At 47.8% G+C, this 23,284-nt stretch overlaps 1 protein-coding gene across 3 annotated transcripts; it reads left to right on the top strand.

The window, feature by feature from the left end:
• Positions 1-467: 467 nt before the first annotated feature.
• ppp2r5cb (protein phosphatase 2, regulatory subunit B', gamma b) lies at positions 468-21,458 on the top strand. 3 transcript variants are annotated; one of them, XR_014758463.1, is made up of 17 exons: positions 468-579; positions 1,374-1,433; positions 3,000-3,162; positions 10,648-10,847; positions 13,249-13,359; positions 14,263-14,355; positions 15,629-15,759; positions 15,888-15,947; positions 16,047-16,155; positions 16,386-16,439; positions 16,690-16,860; positions 17,044-17,171; positions 17,344-17,445; positions 17,533-17,605; positions 17,740-17,856; positions 18,507-19,072; positions 19,240-21,458. XR_014758463.1 is itself a non-coding variant. In XM_084699959.1 (16 exons), the coding sequence occupies exons 1-16, from the start codon at positions 553-555 to the stop codon at positions 18,639-18,641; spliced, it is 1,734 nt and encodes a 577-aa protein (XP_084556085.1). In that variant the 5' UTR covers positions 468-552; the 3' UTR covers positions 18,642-21,458. The 3 variants fall into 3 exon arrangements, 2 of the variants coding, with proteins under 2 accessions (XP_084556085.1, XP_084556086.1); XM_084699959.1 differs by having other exon boundaries at positions 18,507-21,458; XM_084699960.1 differs by lacking the exons at positions 468-579; positions 1,374-1,433; positions 3,000-3,162 and adding an exon at positions 7,390-7,560 and having other exon boundaries at positions 18,507-21,458.
• The last annotated feature ends 1,826 nt before the right edge of the window (positions 21,459-23,284 follow it).

The following is a 23,284-nucleotide window of genomic DNA, read 5'->3' as shown; positions in this document are numbered from 1 at the left end:
CTTGTCTTGCTTTGCAACAGACTGAAGCAAGAATACTGATAAAAATAAATAAATTGCTGGAGTATTTTACATGAATATGACGGTAGATGGCGCTTGCCTCCGTATATCGACATCGATCAGTGGGGGAAGGGAGAGGAGCACGCTTTCCCGAACTTTCATTAGCTCGTCATATCGTTTTGGAATAATGGTTTAATAAAAGTTGTAATGGAGCCTACCAAATAGGTAAAGATAAGAATAATAGTGGCATTTGGAAATGCCTACATGTCTGACCTTGTTGTTTGGTACTCATATGAAACTGGATTATAATGTAGTGTTATATTAGAGGTAACTCATCACAATGTGTCAAAAAGCCGCCGCTGTCACAAGGTGTCGCCTACCGACAGCTCCCGCTCTCTTCCACCAGCACAATCTGTCAGAGAGACGTTGGGTCACCTGATAGATGGCAGCCTATCACACCAGCGACGCCAGCCACTACAGCGCAGAAGACGGGAGTTGGCAGATTTGGTGCTACTGGACTGTCAGAAGGGGAGCAAGGGTGGCTACGTTAATGCAATGCCGAATAAAACGAAAAAAGATAAGGTGAGTTTACAACACGGGACTGGCCTATCTGCAGATAACATTTGTATCGTTTCGATGTCTTTAAAGATTAATCTAAGCCCACATACTTGACAGTTAGCTAACGTTACGGTATGTCCCATCTGGATCTAGGTGCGACTACAAACAGACTCTTGGCTGGTGTGTGTGTGGTATGTGGTAACGACGTTAGCAAGTACTTTGTAATTTCACGCTTGGAAATTTAAGCCGGTTGTGAACTAACTATGCACAAAAATAATATGTTTGTAATGGCTACTATTATAACGTATATGTGCCTGAAATCCTGAACTTTGAGCTAGCCACTATGATTTGCCGGGTGTCTGTAGAGGCGAGCAAGACACAGTAACATTAGTCTGAGACTGAATCCTCACCAAAGCGTCAGTCACCAAAAATGCTCAGCTATGTTAGCTAGCTAGTATCTTTGAAATACTTTGTTCTAGTCATACTATAATTCGGAAATTAAGCGGACATATGCACCACATCACGTTATTTAGCACTAGCCAGATGGCTAGGTAGATGTGTCAGCTAGCGGTAACATTGCTTAAACTTTAGCTAGGGTAATGCTAGCCACGTCCGTTTGACAGCTAACGCTACATAGCTAGCTCGAGGTAAGTACTATGTGACTAGGCCAAGTAGAGTAGCCACTTTATTGTTGTGCTAAATTTGGCTTCGAAGTGTGGGTACTAGTCACCGTTATGTAAGCTAACCCTCTCGAGCTTTGAGCCTAGAGTTGTGAATTAAGACGATATAAATTAAGGTATTTTCACGTTTTATTTTAGGAGACCCCCAAGTCTGGTAAAGTCGGGAAAACTGGAGCACAAGAGAATTCAGAACATGAGGTAACGTAGTACTCAGACATCAGACATGACAACACGTACTGTACAGTAGCAACTCTGTCAAATAAGGAACACCAGCCATTGATGGTGACCTTAACTTTTGTGGGTCTCTATGACACGATAAGAGATCATCTTGAACAAAAAGGGACACTCTTGAACGAATGAAAGAATTTAATCTCTTGTTTGTCATCATATTGTAGAAAATAAAAATGGTGTTCTGTGAGACCCCATTTTGCTATGTGAGTGGGGAGACAGATACAATATCTCCACCACCAACAGTGACATGTTAAGCTTACAGAAATGTGGATAGACCCTAGTTAACTGATGTTTTGAAATATTTGAAGACGTAAGAATCTCCTCCTTTCTGCCTATTCCTGAGTTGTAATCCTGGGTTATCTGTATTCAGTTGTGTGTCAGCTGCATATCTGCTAATGCGCAAACCTTGTGTCAAATTGAAATTGCTGGGCAACAAGCTGTCACTGTTCCACCCCCTGCTACACACACACACACACACACACACTATACCACCAAAGCCCCTCCCATCAACGCGTCCTCTTAGATGCCTTTGACCACAAGAGCCCTGTAAGCTTCAGAGGGATAGTGACAAAATCATGGTGGTCATAGCTATCATAGAGCCGATTTAGGCACTGTAATGCCCTTTGTTTACGCGCAAGTATCAAGCTTACTGCTTTGGAGCAAGCTGCTAGCTGGTTTCTTTGCTAGTTATTCTCGTTATTCATCGCCTTTCTAGCTAAGGGCCTCTCCGGAATACCGCTTCAGGTTTTACTTGTAACTGTATGCTCTTCCAAATCAACGCTTGGCAATACCTCAGAGGACCTGCCAGTTGAAGCGCTGCTCTCCTGCGTACTGTATGAACCCATGAAGCTGCCTGAGGATGTATCAAGAGCATAGACAACATTGGGTTAATGAATCAGTGGGAGAGAAGACCTTCTGTTGGGTCACATGAGTCAGTAATCCAGCCCATCATGGGGTCCAGCCGCAGATTTAGTTCTCCCATTACGAGACAGTGGCCACCACGCTAAGCTGGTCTAACTCCTAAACACTTGTGGTCTTGTAGTGTGTGAGAGAGGGACAGCAAGCAGAGCCAGTGGGGCAACATTAGTTGGGTTTTTAAGTGACTTTGACAATTGCCCCCAGGGCTACTGTTGATAAAACCAGACTGATGTGAACCCGTGGTTGCAGTGAGAGTGAGCATGATGTTGTCAGGTGTGTGGGGATTAAAGGATCCTAGCCAGCAGGTGGGACCAGCCATGAAACACGCACACATTAACATCCAGACTTGTCCCATGTGATCTACGTTTATGGCTCTGGGAACAGTTTATCTAAACAAACATGACCCGAACCCTAACTGCCCTGTCTTCAGAGTTCTACGTTGTAAGGGAAGTTTGGCTTGTTGTTTACACTGTATTCATGTTGCCGTCAGATCTGTAAACACAACGGAGGTTGCCATGGCAAGGAGTGAAGCCTTGGCATCATTCACGCCACTGCCTTCACATTCATTGTATTGCGAAATTCTTCCGTCTCACCTTGTCCCTCCTGTTTCCCCAGGGCTCCAACAGGAAGGGCAGTAACAGCGTTCCTCCCACCACTCAGCTGTTGAAGGGGAAGCAGCCAGGAGCCCAGACCCCGGTCAAGAAGGACAAGAGGCAGAGCTCGTCCCGGTTCAGCCTCAGCAACAACAGAGAGCTGCAGAAGCTGCCTGCATTCAAAGGTATCACAACCCCCCCCCCGGGCACACCTCGTGTTTATCTACAGACAGTTCTGCCACAGTCATTTATTTTTATTTTTTGAGTATATTGGCTTGGTGGGATAGGTTTAGCTCAGTGGTAGAGCATGTGACCGCAGATCACAAGGTCGCAAGATCAAATCTCCCCCCCCCCCCCCAATAATTTCATTATTATTACATGCAGAGGAGTCTCCCTTTCTTGGGCTCTCTGATTTATTCATCTCTTATGGCACCTATCAAGAACCAGTTTCTAACATCAGTGGTGAAGCTCACCTCATCTGGGAGGATGGTCTGAGCTTGGTTGCTAAGCTGGGTTTTATTGTGCCTCTGGTCCCATCAGTTCTTATGTTGCACTCTAAGCAGTCTACATGCTCAGTGCTCCAGCCCAGGCCCCTGGGGCTTTAGCCCTGAGTAAGCTGTGGATTTACCACCCACTACGTAAAAAAAATCTTATGTAAATCACATGGATGACACGCTCCCTTGTCTCTCCTCCTTCGACGGCCCTCTGAGCATCCCCTGCCTTTCCACCGCTACCGTGCCCAGTCCTCGTAAAACGTCGAGCCGCAGACAGACTTACGCAAGACATGGAAACAAACAGGAGACGTAGATGGCATGGACTTTGTGCTGGATTTGACCCAAGTGTCTATATTTAGGGGTAATCCAGAGATAAGGCTCTAATGCCACCGGCCCTTGTGTTTCAGAATACTTTTGGTGCCCAGATAAGCAGAGGCCAACAGGACCCTCTCTGTCCAACTGTCTGTTATAGCACAGAGAAGACCTCTGCTATGCCAAACTTGACGTATAATATTGTTGTTAATGTGTGTGTCACAGACTGGTGTCGATTTGGACGTCAAGGACCAGAACAGCGTTAGTTTTTTGTTGTTATACAATCAGTCAGGATGAGGTCGTTTGGGTGGTCCTGCCGTGTTCATGTTAGTGCTGTGGGCTGGTGCTCTGCTTTTGCAGGACTTAATAACTCCTACTCTCAGAAGGATTAGGTCAGAGGTTGAATTGCTGATCCATCTATGGCTCCTGCCCAACCTGAAGTAGACCTTTGGAAAAGGGCCCACCCCACGCACACACGCACGCACACACGCACGCACACACACACGCGCACACACACACGCATGCACGCACACCTCTGTTGATCTGTAACAGTAACCAGGTAATCTAACTGCCTCAGCTGCAGTAACACCGTGTCCTGTGGTTAGCTGCTCCGTCAGCCACAGGAGGGCAATCTGCACTGGACTCAATACTCTGTTAACTTGGGCACAGACTTGGGTTACAGTCTGCGTTACATAAACTGTATACAGATGTCAGATAAGCTTCCCATTTCTTCGGTTTATCCTGCATCTTAAGCTCCTCCATATGTTGTCCTGTGGTCGGTTGGATGTAATCAGGGATCCTGTCCACCTAGCAAGGCCTGTTGTCATCCCAGACATTGTGCCTCTGGACGGGGGCTGTGTGTGTTAGCTGCAAGCCTTCCGGCCTGGTAGAACGCTGCCCAGTGCAGAGCCTGTCCAGAAACAGGTAGTCAGATGGCTGAGCGGTTAGGGAATCGGGCTATTAATCAGAAGGTTGCCAGTTTGATTCCTGGCCGTGCAAAAAATGAGGTTGTGTCTTTGGGCAAGGCACTTCAGCCTACTCGCCTTGGGGGGAATGTCCCTGTACTAACTGTAAGTCGCTCTGGATAAGAGCGTCTGCTAAATGACTCAATGTGAATGTGAAACTAAACACAGTCAGGCATAATATAACCCAAACCCTTCCATGTGGAGAGAGGCTGTCCTGAGCTGAGGAACATCTTCCTGAGTTTTGTCTCCACCTGTTGGTTGAGCGGAAACACAGCACTTCGCTGATTAATTTTCTTCCCTTTATTATCAGCCCAAGTGTCTCTTAATTTGATGCCATGTTCTAGAATCAACTTTAGAACCCTCAGATGGGTTCTACTCTCAGTCCTCCTCTCTGCGAAGGACATTAATCTATTGTGTATCTGATCAACGGTATAGTGCTTCAAATGGACGAGGTCCCTAAATGCTAGTGATAATACAGTACTGGCTGCCTGTGATTATTAATAAGATCAGCAGACCGAATCAAGCCTTTAGCTGTCAGCAGCTTTAGTGTATTTTTGTACTTTCTCTCGCTATCCCAGAATTCTCTCTAAGGTCTACAAACAAACCTTAGATGTAGAACAGCCTGATGCCTCACAAGCTAAAACTCATTCTACACCGTGACTCTTGAGAATGGGACAAGTGTTTATTAATAACCTGGACTGGTGTGTGTGTGTGTGTGTGTGTGTGTGTGGGTGTCAAAGGAGGGTAAAATAACCACAGAGGGAGAGAGAGAGAGAGAGAGAGAGAGAGAGAGAGAGAGAGAGAGAGAGAGAGTGTGTGTGTTGGGTTGGTATGTTTTGGAACAACAGGTCCTCTGATGGTAGAATACCTCATGACTAGAGACCAGCTCAGAAAGGGCTGCATTCACAGAGACAACCCAGAGCCCCTCTTCACAGAGGAAGACTTGGCCTCTACGTAAGCCAAGCCCGAGGAAGATCTGGTGTCCCGGCTCGAGATTCAGACCAGCACTAAACCCACGACAACCAGAAAAATCTTCAACGTCAGTATGCCTGAGGGTGATGATCTCTGAGTGATCCTTTTAGATGACGAGTCTGACTTTCCATTAATAACAACAAACCGTCAAATGGAACAAGACGATATCTGAAGTGTGGTTCTCAGCTTTAAATATGCAGATTTGTTTTCCGACCGTCGTCCAGTAAGTGTCAAAGCCAAACGCTGATCCAGCACATTCCCCCCCCCCCCTTCTTAAGCTCACTGAAGGCTTGCTTAGAAGCTCCATGTTGTGCCTTCTGTGTCTTGTGTTTCTGTTGGAGCTTCACTCTGGGGTTGAAGGGTGAGGGTGTGGCCTGGTTGCTTTAGCCAGTTCATTTATAACCACGTTCAACCCCTCCCACACTCCACACATTTTACAACTGTTGGCATAGCGACAGCTCCTCTGCCTACACATGCTCCTCTGGGCTGGACCCCGGCCGGGACCTAGGAACACAGTGGCCAACTTGCTTTGGAAAGTCGACCAGCTAGTTGTGACCTTTCAGATAACAACATGATTGATTTAGATAATACACTCCAAACAAAAAGTAGGTAAAAGATGAATCATGCTTGTGTCTGCATAGAAAAGCAGGCGTCTCAATGTGAACATGGGCTCGATAGTCCAGTGAAATGACGCATGACTTAGTCTTATTTAGTAAGTTGGACGGTGTTTCTGAGATGAAGTGGAACTATGGGGATATTAGAACTCATGCCCATGGTCTCATCTCGCCATGTTGAGGGCTCTGTCCAAGCATCTGAGTCACAGTCTGGAGATTTCCTTAGACATTTGAATAAGGTGCCTCGCAGAGTTTAATGTTATTAATATTATGGTCTAGCATAAGAATACAGCCTAATTTTCCCATACACCTTCCCCCAGTCTTCTGTGTGTGTGTGTGTGTGTGTGGTGTTGGGGTGTGTGTGTGTGTGTGGTGTTGGTGTTAGCTCATCAGCAGTGCACGTTTCTGCCCTAAATGAGCAATTGAGCTAGCTGTAGAATGTGGTGCCTTGCATAAGCACTTCCTGAGTTGCTTGCATATTGACTTCCTGTCGTTGTGTTTCTCGCATGCACCTGGATCTGGGTCACATAAACACACCCGATGTATGACAGTAGCCCATGCCATTTTTTGGCCTGTGACTGTCATTGAGACATCAGATCCCTTTATTCTCTGTTTTCATACTGTTCTTTTATTGATCTCTAGGCCTAAGTCCCTTTTAGACTAACATGATTTATACTTTGTAGTTGGAGAACAATGCTGGTTTATCTGAGACATATGGAGAGGGAGGGAAATCAAATGTTTTGTTTAGCCCCTGAGTTATAGTTTCTTCTTGAAGAGTTTTTTTTCTTCCCTTAAATGTTGTTTGGTTTAGATTCTAGAGCTGTCTGAAGTTCACTGCACTCTGAACCTAGCTGTAAGACCTGCTCCAATCACAGGAGAGGTCCCTCCCTTCCCCCAGCCCACCAGGCCAATCTCCTCCCTCATGTTTATGCATTCTGACAGCTTGCCCATGTGACCAGGGGGCAGCCAATCAGGCTCCTCCTGTAAGGAATGACATCACTAACTAGCTGGTTCCCTCCAGCAGCAGGGGAGCTTCATTTTCTGCTCTGAGTGTTTGTGCTAAAATGGAGGCTGGCTCCTCGCAGTAGCCTGGCCTGCCCTCTGCTCTCCTCGCGTCTGCCTCAGCCACTAGATGTTGACATGTACTAGAACTGCTGCAGGGATGGTCCTGGATGCACCAAGCTCCAACGGGCCGTTTCATCCTGTGGCCCTTATGCATTTTAGAGGTGAGGAGGACTGCTATGTTCTGTATTTTATTTTTATTTTGGATTTAAAAAAATAATAATTCTGTGTCTTCTCCTGCGTGTTTGATTCTCGGGGCGGTTGAGCAAAGCGTCACCGTTTGCCATCTGTGGCCTCGTGCTAAGCGTGCTGGTGGAGGAAAAGCAGGGAACAGGAGTGGTTTGTGTGGAGGTTGTCAGTTTGCCGTGTGTTTGTGTGATATCCTCTTGTGTACTCACTGGGTTAGTACGTGGGTATTTATTTATTTATTTTTTTTGGGGGGGGAGGTGATAAGTGTTGTGATTGTGTCAACGGGGAAGGCTAGTGCACTGCATAGCTGGGCTAAAGAGAGCGGGAGGAAGGGAGCGAGTCAGGGGAGGGGGGCTAGTTTAACTGTCTTCTGCTGCCTCTCCCATCCCCCACTAAGACTGCTGATGTCTAAGGATGTGAGGTCACAGGCTGGAGAGATGTATGTTGTCTCTCTGAAGCTGTGTTCCCAGGTCTCTGCTGCTTTATGACTTCTCAAACTGCTGCTCAGCTAAATTAATGTGGGGTGTGTGTAGGGGGTTTGTCTTGAAGTTGATCCACTTTGCTGCAGGGGTAAATCTGTGAAGTGACTGTGAGGTTGGCATTTTAATGATGTTGCGTTGTAACGTGTACTGAAATACAGGGATTGCTGGCAGTTGTGTGTATGAGTAATCACAGATTTTCCTGTGATTTCAGTGGTCATCTTTTTTCATATGACTACTGAAAGAAAAAAAAGCATTTAAAAGGTTAGTTTAAAATCCACACAGTAAATGTTAGTCCATTATCAACATGCATAGATTTACGCTATAGGCCTTTTTAACTTCCTTCCAATACCAGAGGATTACACCAGAGTTACGAGTTCCTTCAGATCTACAGGACTGCTTGTTTAGCCTTTTCCCCCCTGTTGGACAAGCTGGCTATAGATGTCAAAGGGCAGACAGGTAGGAGGCCATGCAGGCAGGGCTGAAAGGCAGGTAGACAGGCAGGCTGAAAGGTTGAAGGGCAGGCTTGAATGCAGGTAGACAGGCAGACTGAATGGCAGGCTGGAATGCAGGCAGGTAGACAGGTATGTTGAAAGGGAGGCAGGTAGGCAGGCAAGAAGACAGGCATGTTGAAAGGGAGGCAGGTAGGAAGACAGGCATGTTGAAAGGGAGGCAGGTAGGCAGGCAGGAAGACAGGCATGTTGAAAGGGAGGTAGGTAGGTAGACTGGCGTGTTGAAAGGGAGGCAGGTAGGCTGGCAGGTAGACAGGCATGTTGAAAGGGAGGCAGGTAGGTAGACAGGTAGACAGGCATGTTGAAAGGGAGGTAGGTAGGTAGACTGGCATGTTGAAAGGGAGGCAGGTAGGCTGGCAGGTAGACAGGCATGTTGAAAGGGAGGTAGGTAGGTAGACTGGCGTGTTGAAAGGGAGGCAGGTAGGCTGGCAGGTAGACAGGCATGTTGAAAGGGAGGCAGGTAGGTAGACAGGTAGACAGGCATGTTGAAAGGGAGGTAGGTAGGTAGACTGGCATGTTGAAAGGGAGGCAGGTAGGCTGGCAGGTAGACAGGCATGTTGAAAGGGAGGTAGGTAGGTAGACTGGCGTGTTGAAAGGGAGGCAGGTAGGCTGGCAGGTAGACAGGCATGTTGAAAGGGAGGCAGGTAGGTAGACAGGTAGACAGGCATGTTGAAAGGGAGGTAGGTAGGTAGACTGGCATGTTGAAAGGGAGGCAGGTAGGCTGGCAGGTAGACAGGCATGTTGAAAGGGAGGCAGGTAGGTAGACAGGTAGACAGGCATGTTGAAAGGGAGGTAGGTAGGTAGACTGGCATGTTGAAAGGGAGGCAGGTAGGCTGGCAGGTAGACAGGCATGTTGAAAGGGAGGTAGGTAGGTAGACTGGCGTGTTGAAAGGGAGGCAGGTAGGCTGGCAGGTAGACAGGCATGTTGAAAGGGAGGCAGGTAGGTAGACAGGTAGACAGGCATGTTGAAAGGGAGGTAGGTAGGTAGACTGGCATGTTGAAAGGGAGGCAGGTAGGCTGGCTGGCTGGCTGAAAGGTAAAGGCTGGCAGGCAGGCTGTGCCTGGGGAGGGTGGCTGGATTCCTGTGAGGGAGGAAAGGTCAGGAGCCCAGGCATGCAGCGACACACACAGCCAGACTCGATCCTCTCTTAATATTTCAGGGCCTGTTCAGAAACACTAGTGCTGTTGTGTAACTGGAGCAGACCTGTGCTTGCCTTGGAGGGGTAGAGGGGACATGCTAAGAGCACAGCACATGTCTCAACACACCAACGACAAGCAGGAACCAGGGGACAGTGAGAAAGAATGAAGAGAAAGGGAGTGAGGAAAGTAGGAGGGAGAGGGAGTCTGAGGGGAAAGAGAGCGAGAGAGAGCTGATCCCATCTGTTCTTCACAGGGTGCCCAGACAGGGAAGTTGGAGAGGGCAGTGTTACAGAATTTTTGTAACACTGTTTGAAATGCTTCAAAATAGACCTCACCCTCTTACATGCTTAGGAGGAGAGGGAACTGTGCTAGATATATATAAGTACTACATTAGGCCCCTGTTTCGTAAATGGGCCATGTTGAGAACCCTTTAGGTTGGGACTGTTAATCTACATTCATTCAGTCGTTGCAGATGTAGGCGAAGGGAATTGTGGTTGGTTCTATTGAGATTAGAGGTTGAATTAGATGGTCCACATCCATCTCCTCTCCACAGATGATGATAATAGGGTGAGTGAGTTGGTTGGTTGCTCATAAACATTGATTTGTGCCAGGCTTGTTGTGCGATCCATCATGCATACACAGAAGGCTGTCTGTCTGTATAGTATAGATGGGCGACTTCAGAAGTGCAGTGAGTAGAAATTAACCGCCACAGACAGAAGGCCCAATTCACTGACGTGATCGTTTACAGAACTGGTTTTTCCAATGATGTTATCTTTTTCTTACACTCGAGCATGTACACACATACTCAAAGCTCCTCAGCACCTGCACTGGTTTCAAATGTTCCATTGGTGGGTTGGGTCTACGTACAGAAACACTGGCTGCGTCCTGTGCGTGATGAAGATCTCCTCCCTTCCTCCCCTGTGCCCTGTAGATGTCCCCCCCGCCGAGCAGGAGAAGCTCTTCATCCAGAAGCTCAGACAGTGTTGTGTGCTCTTTGACTTCCTGTCCGACCCGCTGAGCGACCTGAAATGGAAGGAGGTGAAGCGGGCGGCGCTGAGCGAGATGGTGGAGTACATCACCCACAACAGGAACGTCATCACAGAGCCCATCTACCCAGAGGTGGTGCACATGGTCAGTACCCAACACCTGTCTCTGTCTGTCTGTCTGTCTGTCTGTCGCACATGGTCAGTACCCAACACCTGTCTCTGTCTGTCTGTCTGTCTGTCTGTCGCACATGGTCAGTACCCAACACCTGTCTGTCTGTCTGTCGCACAGGGTCAGTACCCAATACCTGTCTGTCTGTCTGTCGTACAGGGTCAGTACCCAACACCTGTCTGTCTGTCTGTCGCACAGGGTCAGTACCCAACAGCTGTCTGTCTGTCGCACAGGGTCAGTACCCAACAGCTGTCTGTCTGTGTCTGTCACATAGGGTCAGTACCCAACAGCTGTCTGTCTGTGTCTGTCACATAGGGTCAGTACCCAACAGCTGTCTGTCTGTCTCACAGGGTCAGTACCCAACAGCTGTCTGTCTGTCACACAGGTTCAGTACCCAACAGCTGTCTGTTTGTCGCACAGGTTCAGTACCCAACACCTGTCTGTCTGTCGCACAGGGTCAGTACCCAACAGCTGTCTGTCTGTCGCACAGGTTCAGTACCCAACACCTGTCTGTCTGTCGCACAGGGTCAGTACCCAACAGCTGTCTGTCTGTCGCACAGGTTCAGTACCCAACACCTGTCTGTCTGTCGCACAGGGTCAGTACCCAACAGCTGTCTGTCTTTCTGTCACACAGGGTCAGCATCTAGTAGGTATCTTTTGATCTATCATGGTTAGTACTCACATGGTTGGTCTGAGCCTGAGGAGAGGTGTGCACACAGAGCCTCTGCTCATCTCAGCTCCACCTCCCTCTGTCCCTGGCCCCTGAGTCACAGACACTTCAAAGACAATCCAGTGACCTGCATCTGAACCCTGGGGAGGACGTCACGCCACACGCAACTCATCTAGGATTTCTTATCTAACATTCCTGATCAGGCTTACCAGACCTCTGGCTTTGTGGAGCTGGCATAATCAAGTGGTAGCTGAATTAGCAACTGTCTGTCTTGAGGTTGCTTGTGAGCTAACCTTGAGGGCAGAAGCGGTCTGCTCTTTTTTTTTTCTCCCCTGCCTCAGGATTAAAGGCGGTGGTTGCAGTTGGTTTACCGTTGGTTTACACTTGTGTCGAAATCAACCAGCCTGCTTCATTTGTGACACTCTGATTCAGACGTGTTGTTTGGAGGGCGGGGGGAGCGGGGGGAGCGAGAGGGTCCGGTCAGGCTGATCAGATCAGGCTCCCCTGATGATGTGACCTGGATGAGCGCTGGATGCCAGGTCCGTCTCTCTCAGTCTCTCTCTCACCGTCCCTGTGGTTGAATTAAAGCTCTTTGATGTTTATCAAAGCTGGCCTCGATGCCGCGGGGCAGGATACGGCGGGCGAGGTGCAAATTGCCCCCCATTCACCTCGCGTGGCCTTTTTATTTGATCAGGGCAGCAGAAAATGCAAGGTGGCAGTCGAATCAGCATGAAAATATACTCTGTAACCCCTGAGTTGTTCCTTTCCTGTCCCCTCCTCCTCCTCCCTTAACAAAGACGACACTTTGAAGCCAGCTGCTTTTATCATCAAAGTATGGAGATTGACGAGGACGCGGCTTCTATTCTAATTCTTGTGGTTCCATTATTCAGCCAGCGTAGTCTGAGAGCTGACACCACAGGGATAAGGAACCCAGACGCCTGCGTGGCCCTGGCAGGGGGTTCCAGGCTCTGCTGCCACTGTTCTGGTTCTCTGGTGACATGAAGGTTCCACTGGCTGGGGAGGGCTGGGGAAGGCTGGGGTGGGCTGAGTCACGCTGGGGGGGAGCGTGTGACATCAGATAAGTCAGATGGCTGAGCGGATAGGGAATCGGGCTAATAATCAGAAGGTCACTGGTTCGATTCCCGGCTGTGCCAAATGATGTTGTGTCCTTGGGCAAGGCACTTCACCCTACTTGCCTCGGGGGGGGGGGGGGGATGTCCCTGTACTTACTGTAAGTCACTCTGGATAAGAACGTTTGCTAAATGACTAAATGTAAATAATGTAAACTTTGACAAGTGAGGGCATCTTTATCTCCTCTCTCTCTCTCTCTCTTTCTCTCTGTGGTTTCTCATCTGAGGGAGTGGCTGTCAGCATTTTGAAGGTTATGAAAAGTGAGGGCGTTAGTGAGAGAAGTGCAAAGGAAGGGTGTGCTCTGTGTTTGTGATAGAGAGGAAGGCCCTGTAAATGCCAGTGTAAAGGTCCTGACACTCTGTCATGTCTTGCTGCACAGGGCCTGCTTCCACACTACCACTGATTAACAGCCTGCGGGCCCCAGTGGCTGTATTGATTCAAACGCTCTCGCAAATGAACACTCGATGACACGCGCAAGCGCGTTAGTTAGCTGGTGGTTTGTGTGCTTTCCCGTAGGTGTGTGGTGCTGTGGTTTTGGTTGTGCAGGCTGGGTAGTAACTGTCTGCTTGCCTCCAGTTTGCAGTGAACATGTTCAGGACGCTGCCGCCGTCCTCCAACCCCACGGGCGCCGAGTTTGACCCCGAGGAGGACGAGCCCACGCTGGAGGCTGCGTGGCCGCACTTACAGGTACACACACACAGTACTGTATACCGGATATGTGCACACACACACAGTACTGTATACAGTATATTTGCCCACACACACACAGTACTGTATACAGTATATTTGCCCACACACACACAGTACTGTATACAGGATATGTGCACACACACACACAGTACTGTATACAGTATATTTGCCCACACACACACAGTACTGTATACAGTATATTTGCCCACACACACACAGTACTGTATACAGGATATGTGCACACACACACACAGTACTGTATACAGTATATTTTCCCACACACACACAGTACTGTATACAGTATATTTGCCCACACACACACAGTACTGTATACAGTATATTTGCCCACACACACACAGTACTGTATACAGGATATGTGCACACACACACACAGTACTGTATACAGTATATTTGCCCACACACACACAGTACTGTATACAGTATATTTGCCCACACACACACAGTACTGTATACAGGATATGTGCACACACACACACAGTACTGTATACAGTATATTTGCCCACACACACACAGTACTGTATACAGTATATTTGCCCACACACACACAGTACTGTATACAGTATATTTGCCCACACACACACAGTACTGTATACAGTATATTTGCCCACACACACACAGTACCGTATACAGTATATTTGCCCACACACACACACACACAGTACTGTATACAGTATATTTGCCCACACACACACAGTACTGTATACAGTATATTTGCACACACACACACAGTACTGTATACAGGATATGTGCACACACACACACACACACAGTACTGTATACAGTATATTTGCCCACACACACACAGTACTGTATACAGTATATGTGCACACACACGCACACACACACACAGGAAGAGTGACCCTGCTTCTCTCTCTGTAGCTCGTCTATGAGTTTTTCCTGCGGTTCCTCGAGTCGCCCGACTTCCAACCAAATGTAGCCAAGAAGTACATCGACCAGAAGTTTGTAATGCAGGTACGACCCCTCTCCCCCTCTCTGTCTGGGTCAAGTGGATCAGAGGGCATGCCTGTGAAGGATGCCTGTGAAGGATGCCTGTGAGCGATGCCTGTGAAGGATGGCTGTGAAGGATGGCTGTGAGCGATGCCTGTGAAGGATGGCTGTGAGCGATGCCTGTGAAGGATGGCTGTGAGCGATGCCTGTGAAGGATGGCTGTGAGCGATGCCTGTGAAGGATGCCTGTGAAGGATGGCTGTGAGCGATGCCTGTGAAGGATGGCTGTGAGCGATGCCTGTGAAGGATGGCTGTGAGCGATGCCTGTGAAGGATGCCTGTGAAGGATGGCTGTGAGCGATGCCTGTGAAGGATGCCTGTGAAGGATGGCTGTGAGCGATGCCTGTGAAGGATGGCTGTGAGCGATGCCTGTGAAGGATGGCTGTGAGCGATGCCTGTGAAGGATGCCTGTGAAGGATGGCTGTGAGCGATGCCTGTGAAGGATGCCTGTGAAGGATGGCTGTGAGCGATGCCTGTGAAGGATGCCTGTGAAGGATGCCTGTGAAGGATGGCTGTGAGCGATGCCTGTGAAGGATGCCTGTGAAGGATGGCTGTGAGCGATGCCTGTGAAGGATGCCTGTGAAGGATGGCTGTGAGCGATGCCTGTGAAGGATGGCTGTGAGCGATGCCTGTGAAGGATGCCTGTGAAGGATGGCTGTGAGCGATGCCTGTGAAGGATGCCTGTGAAGGATGGCTGTGAGCGATGCCTGTGAAGGATGGCTGTGAGCGATGCCTGTGAAGGATGCCTGTGAAGGATGGCTGTGAGCGATGCCTGTGAAGGATGCCTGTGAAGGATGGCTGTGAGCGATGCCTGTGAAGGATGCCTGTGAAGGATGGCTGTGAGCGATGCCTGTGAAGGATGGCTGTGAGCGATGCCTGCATGCGTTTATGGTCTATGTCTTTTTGTATGTGGATCAATTCCATTCATTATATTGATCCAGGAGGAAATTCCGGGTTCAAGTGATCAATAAAGGGCATTCAATCGAATTGCCCCATTTTTTATTGTGTGTGTGTGTGTGTGTGTGTGTGTGTGTGTGTGTGTGTGTGTGTGTGTGTGTGTGTGTGTGTGTGTGTGTGTGTGTGTGTGTGTGTGTGTGTGTGTGTGTGTGTGTGTGTGTGTGTGTGTGTGTGTGTGTGTGTGTGTGTGTGTGTGTGTGTGTGTGTGTGTGTGTGTGTGTGTGTGTGTGTGTGTGTGTGTGTTGGGTGGCGCTGGCTCACCCCGGTGCGGTCTCCCCCCAGCTGCTGGATCTGTTTGACAGTGAAGACCCTCGGGAACGAGACTTCCTGAAGACCACTCTGCACCGCATCTACGGCAAGTTCTTAGGCCTGCGCGCCTACATCAGGAAACACATCAACAACATCTTCTACAGGTGAGGGACAAGCCATGCTACGCTGCACGGTCTTTACATGGTGCCAAGGCTAATGGATTATTATTAGGATTATTTGAGATGTTTGGTTCATTATTTGCTGACTAAAAGGGCTGTTATTTTCCTCTCAGGTTCATCTATGAAACAGAACATCATAATGGAATAGCAGAACTATTGGAAATATTAGGAAGGTAATTGATGCCTTGCTCCACAGAAAATGCCTTCATGCCCTGTCAACTGTATTGGATTGTCGGGTCATTAATCTGTCTCCCTCCTTATCTCCCTTACAGCATAATCAATGGGTTTGCCTTACCATTGAAAGAGGAGCACAAGATTTTCCTGTTGAAAGTTCTGTTGCCTTTACACAAAGTCAAGTCTCTTAGTGTGTACCACCCCCAGGTAAGCCCCCTCCTTTTCCCTCTGGGATCAGTACTGGAATCCTGCTTAGACTGCAGACATGGACTCATAAGAAACCCCTCTCTTTTTCCTCTCTTCCATCTATCTTGCTCTCTCTCCCCCAACCTTATCTATTCTCTCTCTCTCATCTGACCTCTCTCTTGTTCTCTCTCGCTCTCTCGCTCTCGCTCTCGCTTTCTCTCTCGCTCTCCTTTCTCTCTTGTCTCTTTCAGCTGGCATACTGTGTTGTGCAGTTTCTGGAGAAGGATAGCACTCTCACAGAGCCGGTAAGACACTTTTGATATCTAGCTGGACTTGTTTCTTTGGCTTATCTAGTGACGTTAGTTTAAGTAAACAACACATAGTGTTACAAAGTTTCATCAAATGAAATATTTTAACTGCACTGGCAGCCTAACACGTGTGTTTTAAGCAGCAGCAAGGTGAAAACTTTGTTCAGAACTTTGGCAATTTTTGCAGTTGGTATGATGTGTTGAAGTTGAAGATGTGGTATTTGCTGAAGACTCTGTGTGTCTACAGACAGTGATGGCTCTGCTGAAGTACTGGCCCAAGACCCACAGTCCTAAGGAGGTGATGTTCCTTAACGAGCTGGAGGAGATCCTGGATGTGATCGAACCCAGCGAGTTTGTCAAGGTCATGGAGCCCCTCTTCAGACAGCTGGCCAAGTGTGTCTCCAGCCCGCACTTCCAGGTCCGTCTCCTTCCAACCCCCCCCCCCCCCCCCTCGTCTGCGTGCGGGGCGTTGAGTGCTAGTGATAGGAACACTGCCTTTTGGTGTGTGACAGAACAAAGAACGTTTCAGTTTACCTGTGTGTCGAATTGGAACGTGTTTTGTTTGCGTATGCGCTGGTCCCTGACTGTTGTGGTGTGCTAGGTGGCAGAGAGAGCGCTCTACTACTGGAACAATGAGTACATCATGAGCCTGATCAGTGACAACGCGGCCAGGATCCTGCCTATCATGTTCCCCTCGCTCTACCGTAACTCCAAGAGCCACTGGAACAAGTGAGTCACAGCCACATCCCCGCAACGCTGCCTCTCTCTTTCTCGATCTTACTCTCCGTCTATGTCTGTCTCTTTTTCTCTTTCTCTCTTTATTGTCTTGGGTTAGATTCCTGCACAGCACAGCTCCCTGTCCTGTGACCCGCTGTTAATGTGCGTGTGTGTGTGTGTGCAGAACAATCCACGGGTTGATCTATAATGCTCTGAAGCTCTTCATGGAGATGAACCAGAAGCTGTTTGATGACTGCACTCAGCAGTTCAGAGCAGAGAAGAACAAGTAAGAACACACACAACTCCTGTCATCATCTACACACACACACACACCCTGCCACTCTGTTGTTCATCTGTGTGTGTGTCTGTGCAGAGAGAAGGCCAAGTGGAAAGAGAGGGAAGATGCGTGGATCAAGATAGAGGATCTGGCCAAGTCCAACCCTCAGGTAAGAGTCCTAACCTCAACGTGCTCTAGGTGGTCTGCTAGGATCTCAAGCCCTCCCGATGCCCTCTGACTGCATCACATCCTGTGGCTCGCTGTAACACAGTTCCCTGTGTCTGTGTGTGTGTGCGGGTGTAGTTCCTGGTGTTCGTGGACCCATCAGGCCTGGGCAGCCCGGTGGACATGGAGACCGACGGCCCCCTGCTGGAGGACGTCAACATGCTGAAGAAGACCGTCCAGGAGGAAGCAACGCAGGTAACACGCGTGTGTGTGCTTTGTAGAGGGGGGTGGTGCGTGTACATACATGTCTACATGTTGTCTAGGTCCCTGTTTGAACAGAGGAATGGTTTCATTTGGGAGCTCTTGGGTTCTTTCTGACTCTCTCTCTCTGACCCTCTCTCTGACTCTACCTTGACATGACTGCAGCCGGGCTGCAACTCTTGAGACATGTGGCACAGTCCTGAGACTCATTACATGGAGACCCTGGGTGCTGTCACACCTTGCTGCCCTTTGGAAGGAGTAACCAGGCAGCCCTGTTCCGTACTGGGGCGTAGTGTGTTGTGACGCAGTGGGCCGTCAGTAGTGGCTGACCCCCTGTTCTCTCCTGTGTGCTTGTTGATAGAGAAGTGCAGGCCAGTGCAAAGGACTGATGCAGCTGTGGCCAGGATCACGTTTCATAGGTGGGCTGCTGACTCTGACAGACGGCAGCCTTCTGTAGAGTAGAGACAGGGCCGGCACTGACAGACGGCAGCCTTCTGTAGAGTAGAGACAGGGCCGGCACTGACAGACGGCAGCCTTCTGTAGAGTAGAGACAGGGCCGGCACTGACAGACGGCGGCCTTCTGTAGAGTAGAGACAGAGTGAGAGTCATCGTGACCCTGGTGTGTGTGTGTGTGTGTGCTGCAGATCCAGCGGGACCAGAGGAAAGAGCGTCCGATGGTGCGCAGGAAGTCCGAGCTGCCCCAGGACGTCTCCACCGTCAGCGCCCTGGAGACGCACCGGAGGGCCGAGGAAATGCTCACCCCGCAGGACGCAGTCTAGACACCCCGAGACACCCCAAGACATCCCAGAGAGCCGCCCCACCGGCCCCACACTGACCAACACTGGCCAGACCAGCCCAGACCAGCCCAGACCAGCCCAGACCAGCCCAGACCAGCCCAGACCAGCCAGGCAGCACCAGTAGAGAACAGAACAGCACAATTCACCAGCACCATCCCAGCTCTGCTGAACAGGTCTTGTGAGAGATTTGCTTTGACTGTGGTCCAGTTCAGCATGGGCAACTGATAAAGCCACTTCAATTAAGGACACAGACACACACACACACACACACACACACAGACACACACACAGACAGTCAGCCACCTCTCTCACTGTCCTCCTGCAGACACTCGGGTGCAGTGCTGCCCCCCTCTGGTCATTTCTCTCAGGTCGTCTATTTTTCCTTCAGTCCTTTCTCTCACCTCTTCTAGCAGGTATAGTCTAACCACCACCACATCCCACTAGATGGCAGCTTCAGTTTAACACTTTGTTTATTCAAACAGGTTTGATTTCACCATTACTTTCTGTCTAGCTTTTTTTTTTTTTTTTTTCTGATATACTCGTGGAAACTCATCTACGATGTTGTTTTATTTTTCGCAAGGTCACTGAGCAGGTGACGGTTCTCTGACCTTTAACAGCAGGTTTCACTTCCTCCTCTGGTGTTGTGGGCCCTGTTCCAGCCAGGTTTCTAACCCCCAGGGAGGGCACTGGGCCCAGCTGAGAAGCCTGTCTGGGAGTGTTGGTCACGGCTAATAAAGTCACATCTGATGAGGCTGGGCTGTCTGTGGGCCAGCCTCCTCGACGATCTCATCTCTGATGGACATCTGTTCTGCTGTAGAAACATCGCTTGGTGCCAACTTCAGTATCAGATTATTACATTATTTTTTTATCAAACACTTTTTTTTTTTTTTTTTTTTTTTTTATTTATCTGTATGGTATTGTAAGCAATAAGCTTACCCAGTTTGCAGTGTGTATTGGTTGTTCAAACAATGGTATATGGCTCTGTCAGAGGACACGCACACATCCGTTCATATGCTTCTGAACTCTCACTGGCCCGTTATTGATCCTTTTTACTTTATTCGTTCCCACGCTACAGACAAAACTGTCTCTGTTGTCGTCACCTCCACCTGAAGTCCCTTGTCTCCCCCTGGTCTTGGAGGAGGAGAAGGACCAAGTGCTGGGTCTACAAACTCCCATGGAGCCCCATCGTCTTAGTGGGTAGAGAGGAACTGAGCTGGCCAAGGTTACACTCTGGTAATGTTCCTGAATGTTCCTGGTTTTGTACCACTCATACGGAGTAAAAAACTAAAACGACACTGTTACACTAGCAAGTAGCCTGAGAGATTTAGCTCAGAAAGACGTCAAACACAAGCCTTTCTTTTTATAGTGCCTTTATTGTACAAGAGGGGTTATGGACCACGCTCGGCAAAAGCACAGCAGTGCAATCTACATGCCAAACTGTTTATATTTAGCATTGACTCCTAGCAGCTACTCAACACACCACCCAGTATCCCGTATGTATGTGTGTGAAAGCACTGTATGTATGAACAGCATGTCAAATGCTGTCAAGCTGCTGGATCTATCGTAGATGCCTTGTTTAACGGGCGTAGCTGACGGGCGAATAGTGTAAAAGATGATGACGACGATGATGAGGAGGAGTGACCCCAACTACTTAACTGAAAAAGCACTTCCTGAAAAAACTTGAACATTTCAAAACAAAACGACACACACGAACAATAAAAATAGAGGTGAATAGAAATGGGTCGTGCTCTCTGGCGTATGCTGTGTGACTTCCCCCGTGTGCCTAGCGACCGACATGAGAGAGATTCTCACCCACTCTCTCCCCCCCCCCTCCATGCCCAGTGAGTATTGCTGTCTTGGTGTCCAGTACCATTGTTTGAGACCTCAGCCGACCTACACGCTTGCTGGCTGTTACCCCCGTCTAGACGCCTGGGTTCCAAGCCTCTGAGTTGGTGTTCTTCTGTTCTATTATTTTTTTTTGTTTCTTTTTTTTTTTTTTTTTTTTTTTGTGAAACCTCCAAGTTGATGTTTCGATCTGAATGTGCACATTGTAAATACACTTTTACCATAACTGCATTGTTTTCATCTCTTTGGTCTTTGTCTTAAGTAATTACACGCTTCAATAATTTATGCTTTTATCCTCCCCAAGTGTGTCCGATCGATTTTAATATTTGAACACTTTCCCTTCACCCCACCTGACCTGGTGTCTCCTACTGTATAGCGTCCAGGTGTTCTGTGCAGAGGGCTGGAGTTAGACTAGACCTTCATGGTTCTCCGCGGAGCTGCTGTCTCCCTGTTGGTAGCTGTAGTTCCTCATGAAATGGCTTTAATAATGGCTTCTCTGGAGCACTGTTGACATACTCTCGCATTTCTTTCTAAAGAATAATATTTGCAAGTGTCCTTTTAGTATACTTGCTGTACTAAATGGCTTCATCCAATATGTACATATACTGTACTTTGTTTTGTTATATCTATTATTAAATGGTAGATTTCATATTTTGTACAAATTGCCCCAGCGTACAGACCACAGAGGCTTTAAGCACTGCAGACAGTTGGTATGTGGCACAGTCTCCATTACATGTAACTATTTGCATTTAGAGAACGGTTTAGAATTGGGATTCAAATTGTTTTTTTTATCAATTTGTAATTTAAGATATTTTTTCTGCATTCAAGAGTATGTGTTGAGAACATCTTACATACATGAGCTTTTTGTGTGTGCTTTATGCAAACCTTCTGTGGTGTACATCTATCTATATACAGTAAATAAAGAGAACATGTGTGTTTTATATTTTCATCCTACAGTCTGCCTCCAGTAGTTTTTCTTCCTCCTGGAAGCTGGTTTGAATGCACTCAGAGATTTTACATCCCAACTATTCAACAATATTAGCTGCCAGTGGAATTTGCAAGCAAAAATGTTTTGAATAGTTATTTTAGTTTTTACCAGACAATCAAACTGCACCTATTTATCTTAATCATTCCCCATTGATGGGAATTGAAGATCAGGTATCCTTTTAGAGACAACATTCGCTTTAGCCACCTCTCATTTCTATGATCCTTTGCTGCCATCTTGAGGTTGCAAACATTTCTGTTCTTGATTCCGTAATTGGAAAATTAAACATGAGGACTTTGGTCCGCCCTCTTTTTAAATTATGCGATTTAATATGGGTCTAGTAATGGTTAAAGTTACATAAATGTAGTCCTCTGTGCCTGAAAATATTTGTTGCATTTACTAAAATAAATATAATCTGCAGTACCAGTTGAAGTGCGGAATGTTACATTATTTTCACGGCGTGATCTGTAAATAAGAGACTGTTTTAAGTGTTTTAGGTATATGGAACTTAAGGAAAGAGGTGAAATGTCAGTCTGAAGGCAAGCACCTTTTATTACATTTACATTTAGTCATTTAGCAGACGCTCTTATCCAGAGTGACTGACAGTAAGTACAGTGACATTTCCCCTGAGGCAAGTAGGTTTAAGTGCCTTGCCCAAGGACACACCGTCATTTTTCACAGCCGGGAATCAAACCAGCAACCTTCTGATTAATATCCCGATTCCCTAACCGCTCAAGCCATCTGACCTCCACTTATTAAGCCTGTAGGATATAGTTGTTTTTACTCTGAAGGTTGTAATAGTATGTCAAATAGCAGAAATTGTGCTGTGGGTTTAAGTTGTTCATGTTCTGCCTCATGGTTGGATCTCAGTTCAGTATCCTCTCACGCCCCTTAGGACCCAAACCTGACTTACACCCATCCGCGCCCAGAAAGCCTTCTGTGATCCGCACCCACTGAAGCAGGGACGCCGTCTCTTCCTCATCTTTGACTAACTATGAAGATGATAGTCATTTGAACTGTGCAAATTTAGGGTTTTCCATCAAGTGAAAATCTTTTCTTTTATTTATTTTTAATTGAGTGTCCCTGCAGATTTTGTGTCTTTTGGAAGTTAATTGCCATTGCTATTTTTAGATTGAGGTTTCTAGTCATGCAAACCCTATTTGAGCAACATTTGTTTGATCTGTCATCTGTTGTACAGTCATCTGTTTTTTGTGTGTTTTTTTGTGAATTTTGTATAATGTGTGAAAACAAGTGAAGAAGGCTGCATTGTGACTGGGTTCATGTTGTTAGCCACTTTACTTTACCAATACCTTGCATTCTATTTATCCGTTCCCAGACTAATCTAAGACGTCATCACAAACACGTCAGAGGGTTGGTCGGTCAAAAGGAGTTTCTCTTCTTCTCTACCTCTCTCTTTTCCAGTGCACTCTCTCTGTCTACCTCTCTCTCCCTCCTTAACTTTCTCTTTCCTGTTCCGAGAGAAGAGGTCAGTGGGTTTGTTGGATGCTTGTTATAGTCTCGCTGCGCAAACCCGGGTCTTTATTCAAAAACATCTCGTCGCCGCAGGAGGTGTCGACTGCCATCGCCATGGAAACAAGGCTCGAAACTTTCGAGCATCGAACCCCATTGTGATCGCAGCCAATCGCGTTTTAGGCAACGTTCTCCATGCTGAGCTAGGCTTTGGTGAAATAGCTCCGAGTGTGTTTTTGCGAGTGTGAGTGCTTGTGTGCGTCTGTGCGTGCCACCCCCGCCTCCCTGTGACTCAGCATCTGTATCTAGAAGCTTCTGAATGGGA

Source organism: Hypomesus nipponensis, chromosome 6 (genome assembly GCF_054491055.1).
Source record: "Hypomesus nipponensis isolate SF chromosome 6, ASM5449105v1, whole genome shotgun sequence".
NCBI classification, from domain to species: Eukaryota; Metazoa; Chordata; class Actinopteri; order Osmeriformes; family Osmeridae; genus Hypomesus; species Hypomesus nipponensis.
This window is presented reverse-complemented; position numbering and strand designations above follow the sequence as displayed.

What these genes read in the sequence shown, in the direction of transcription:
- ppp2r5cb (XM_084699959.1), top strand. Translation starts at nt 553, where the DNA reads ATGCCGAATAAAACGAAAAAAGATAAG. An exon ending in ATAGCACTCTCACAGAGCCG is followed by an intron (nt 16,440 to 16,689) that starts GTAAGACACTTT and finishes GTGTGTCTACAG; the next exon opens with ACAGTGATGGCTCTGCTGAA. An exon ending in TCCAGGAGGAAGCAACGCAG is followed by an intron (nt 17,857 to 18,506) that starts GTAACACGCGTG and finishes TGTGTGCTGCAG; the next exon opens with ATCCAGCGGGACCAGAGGAA.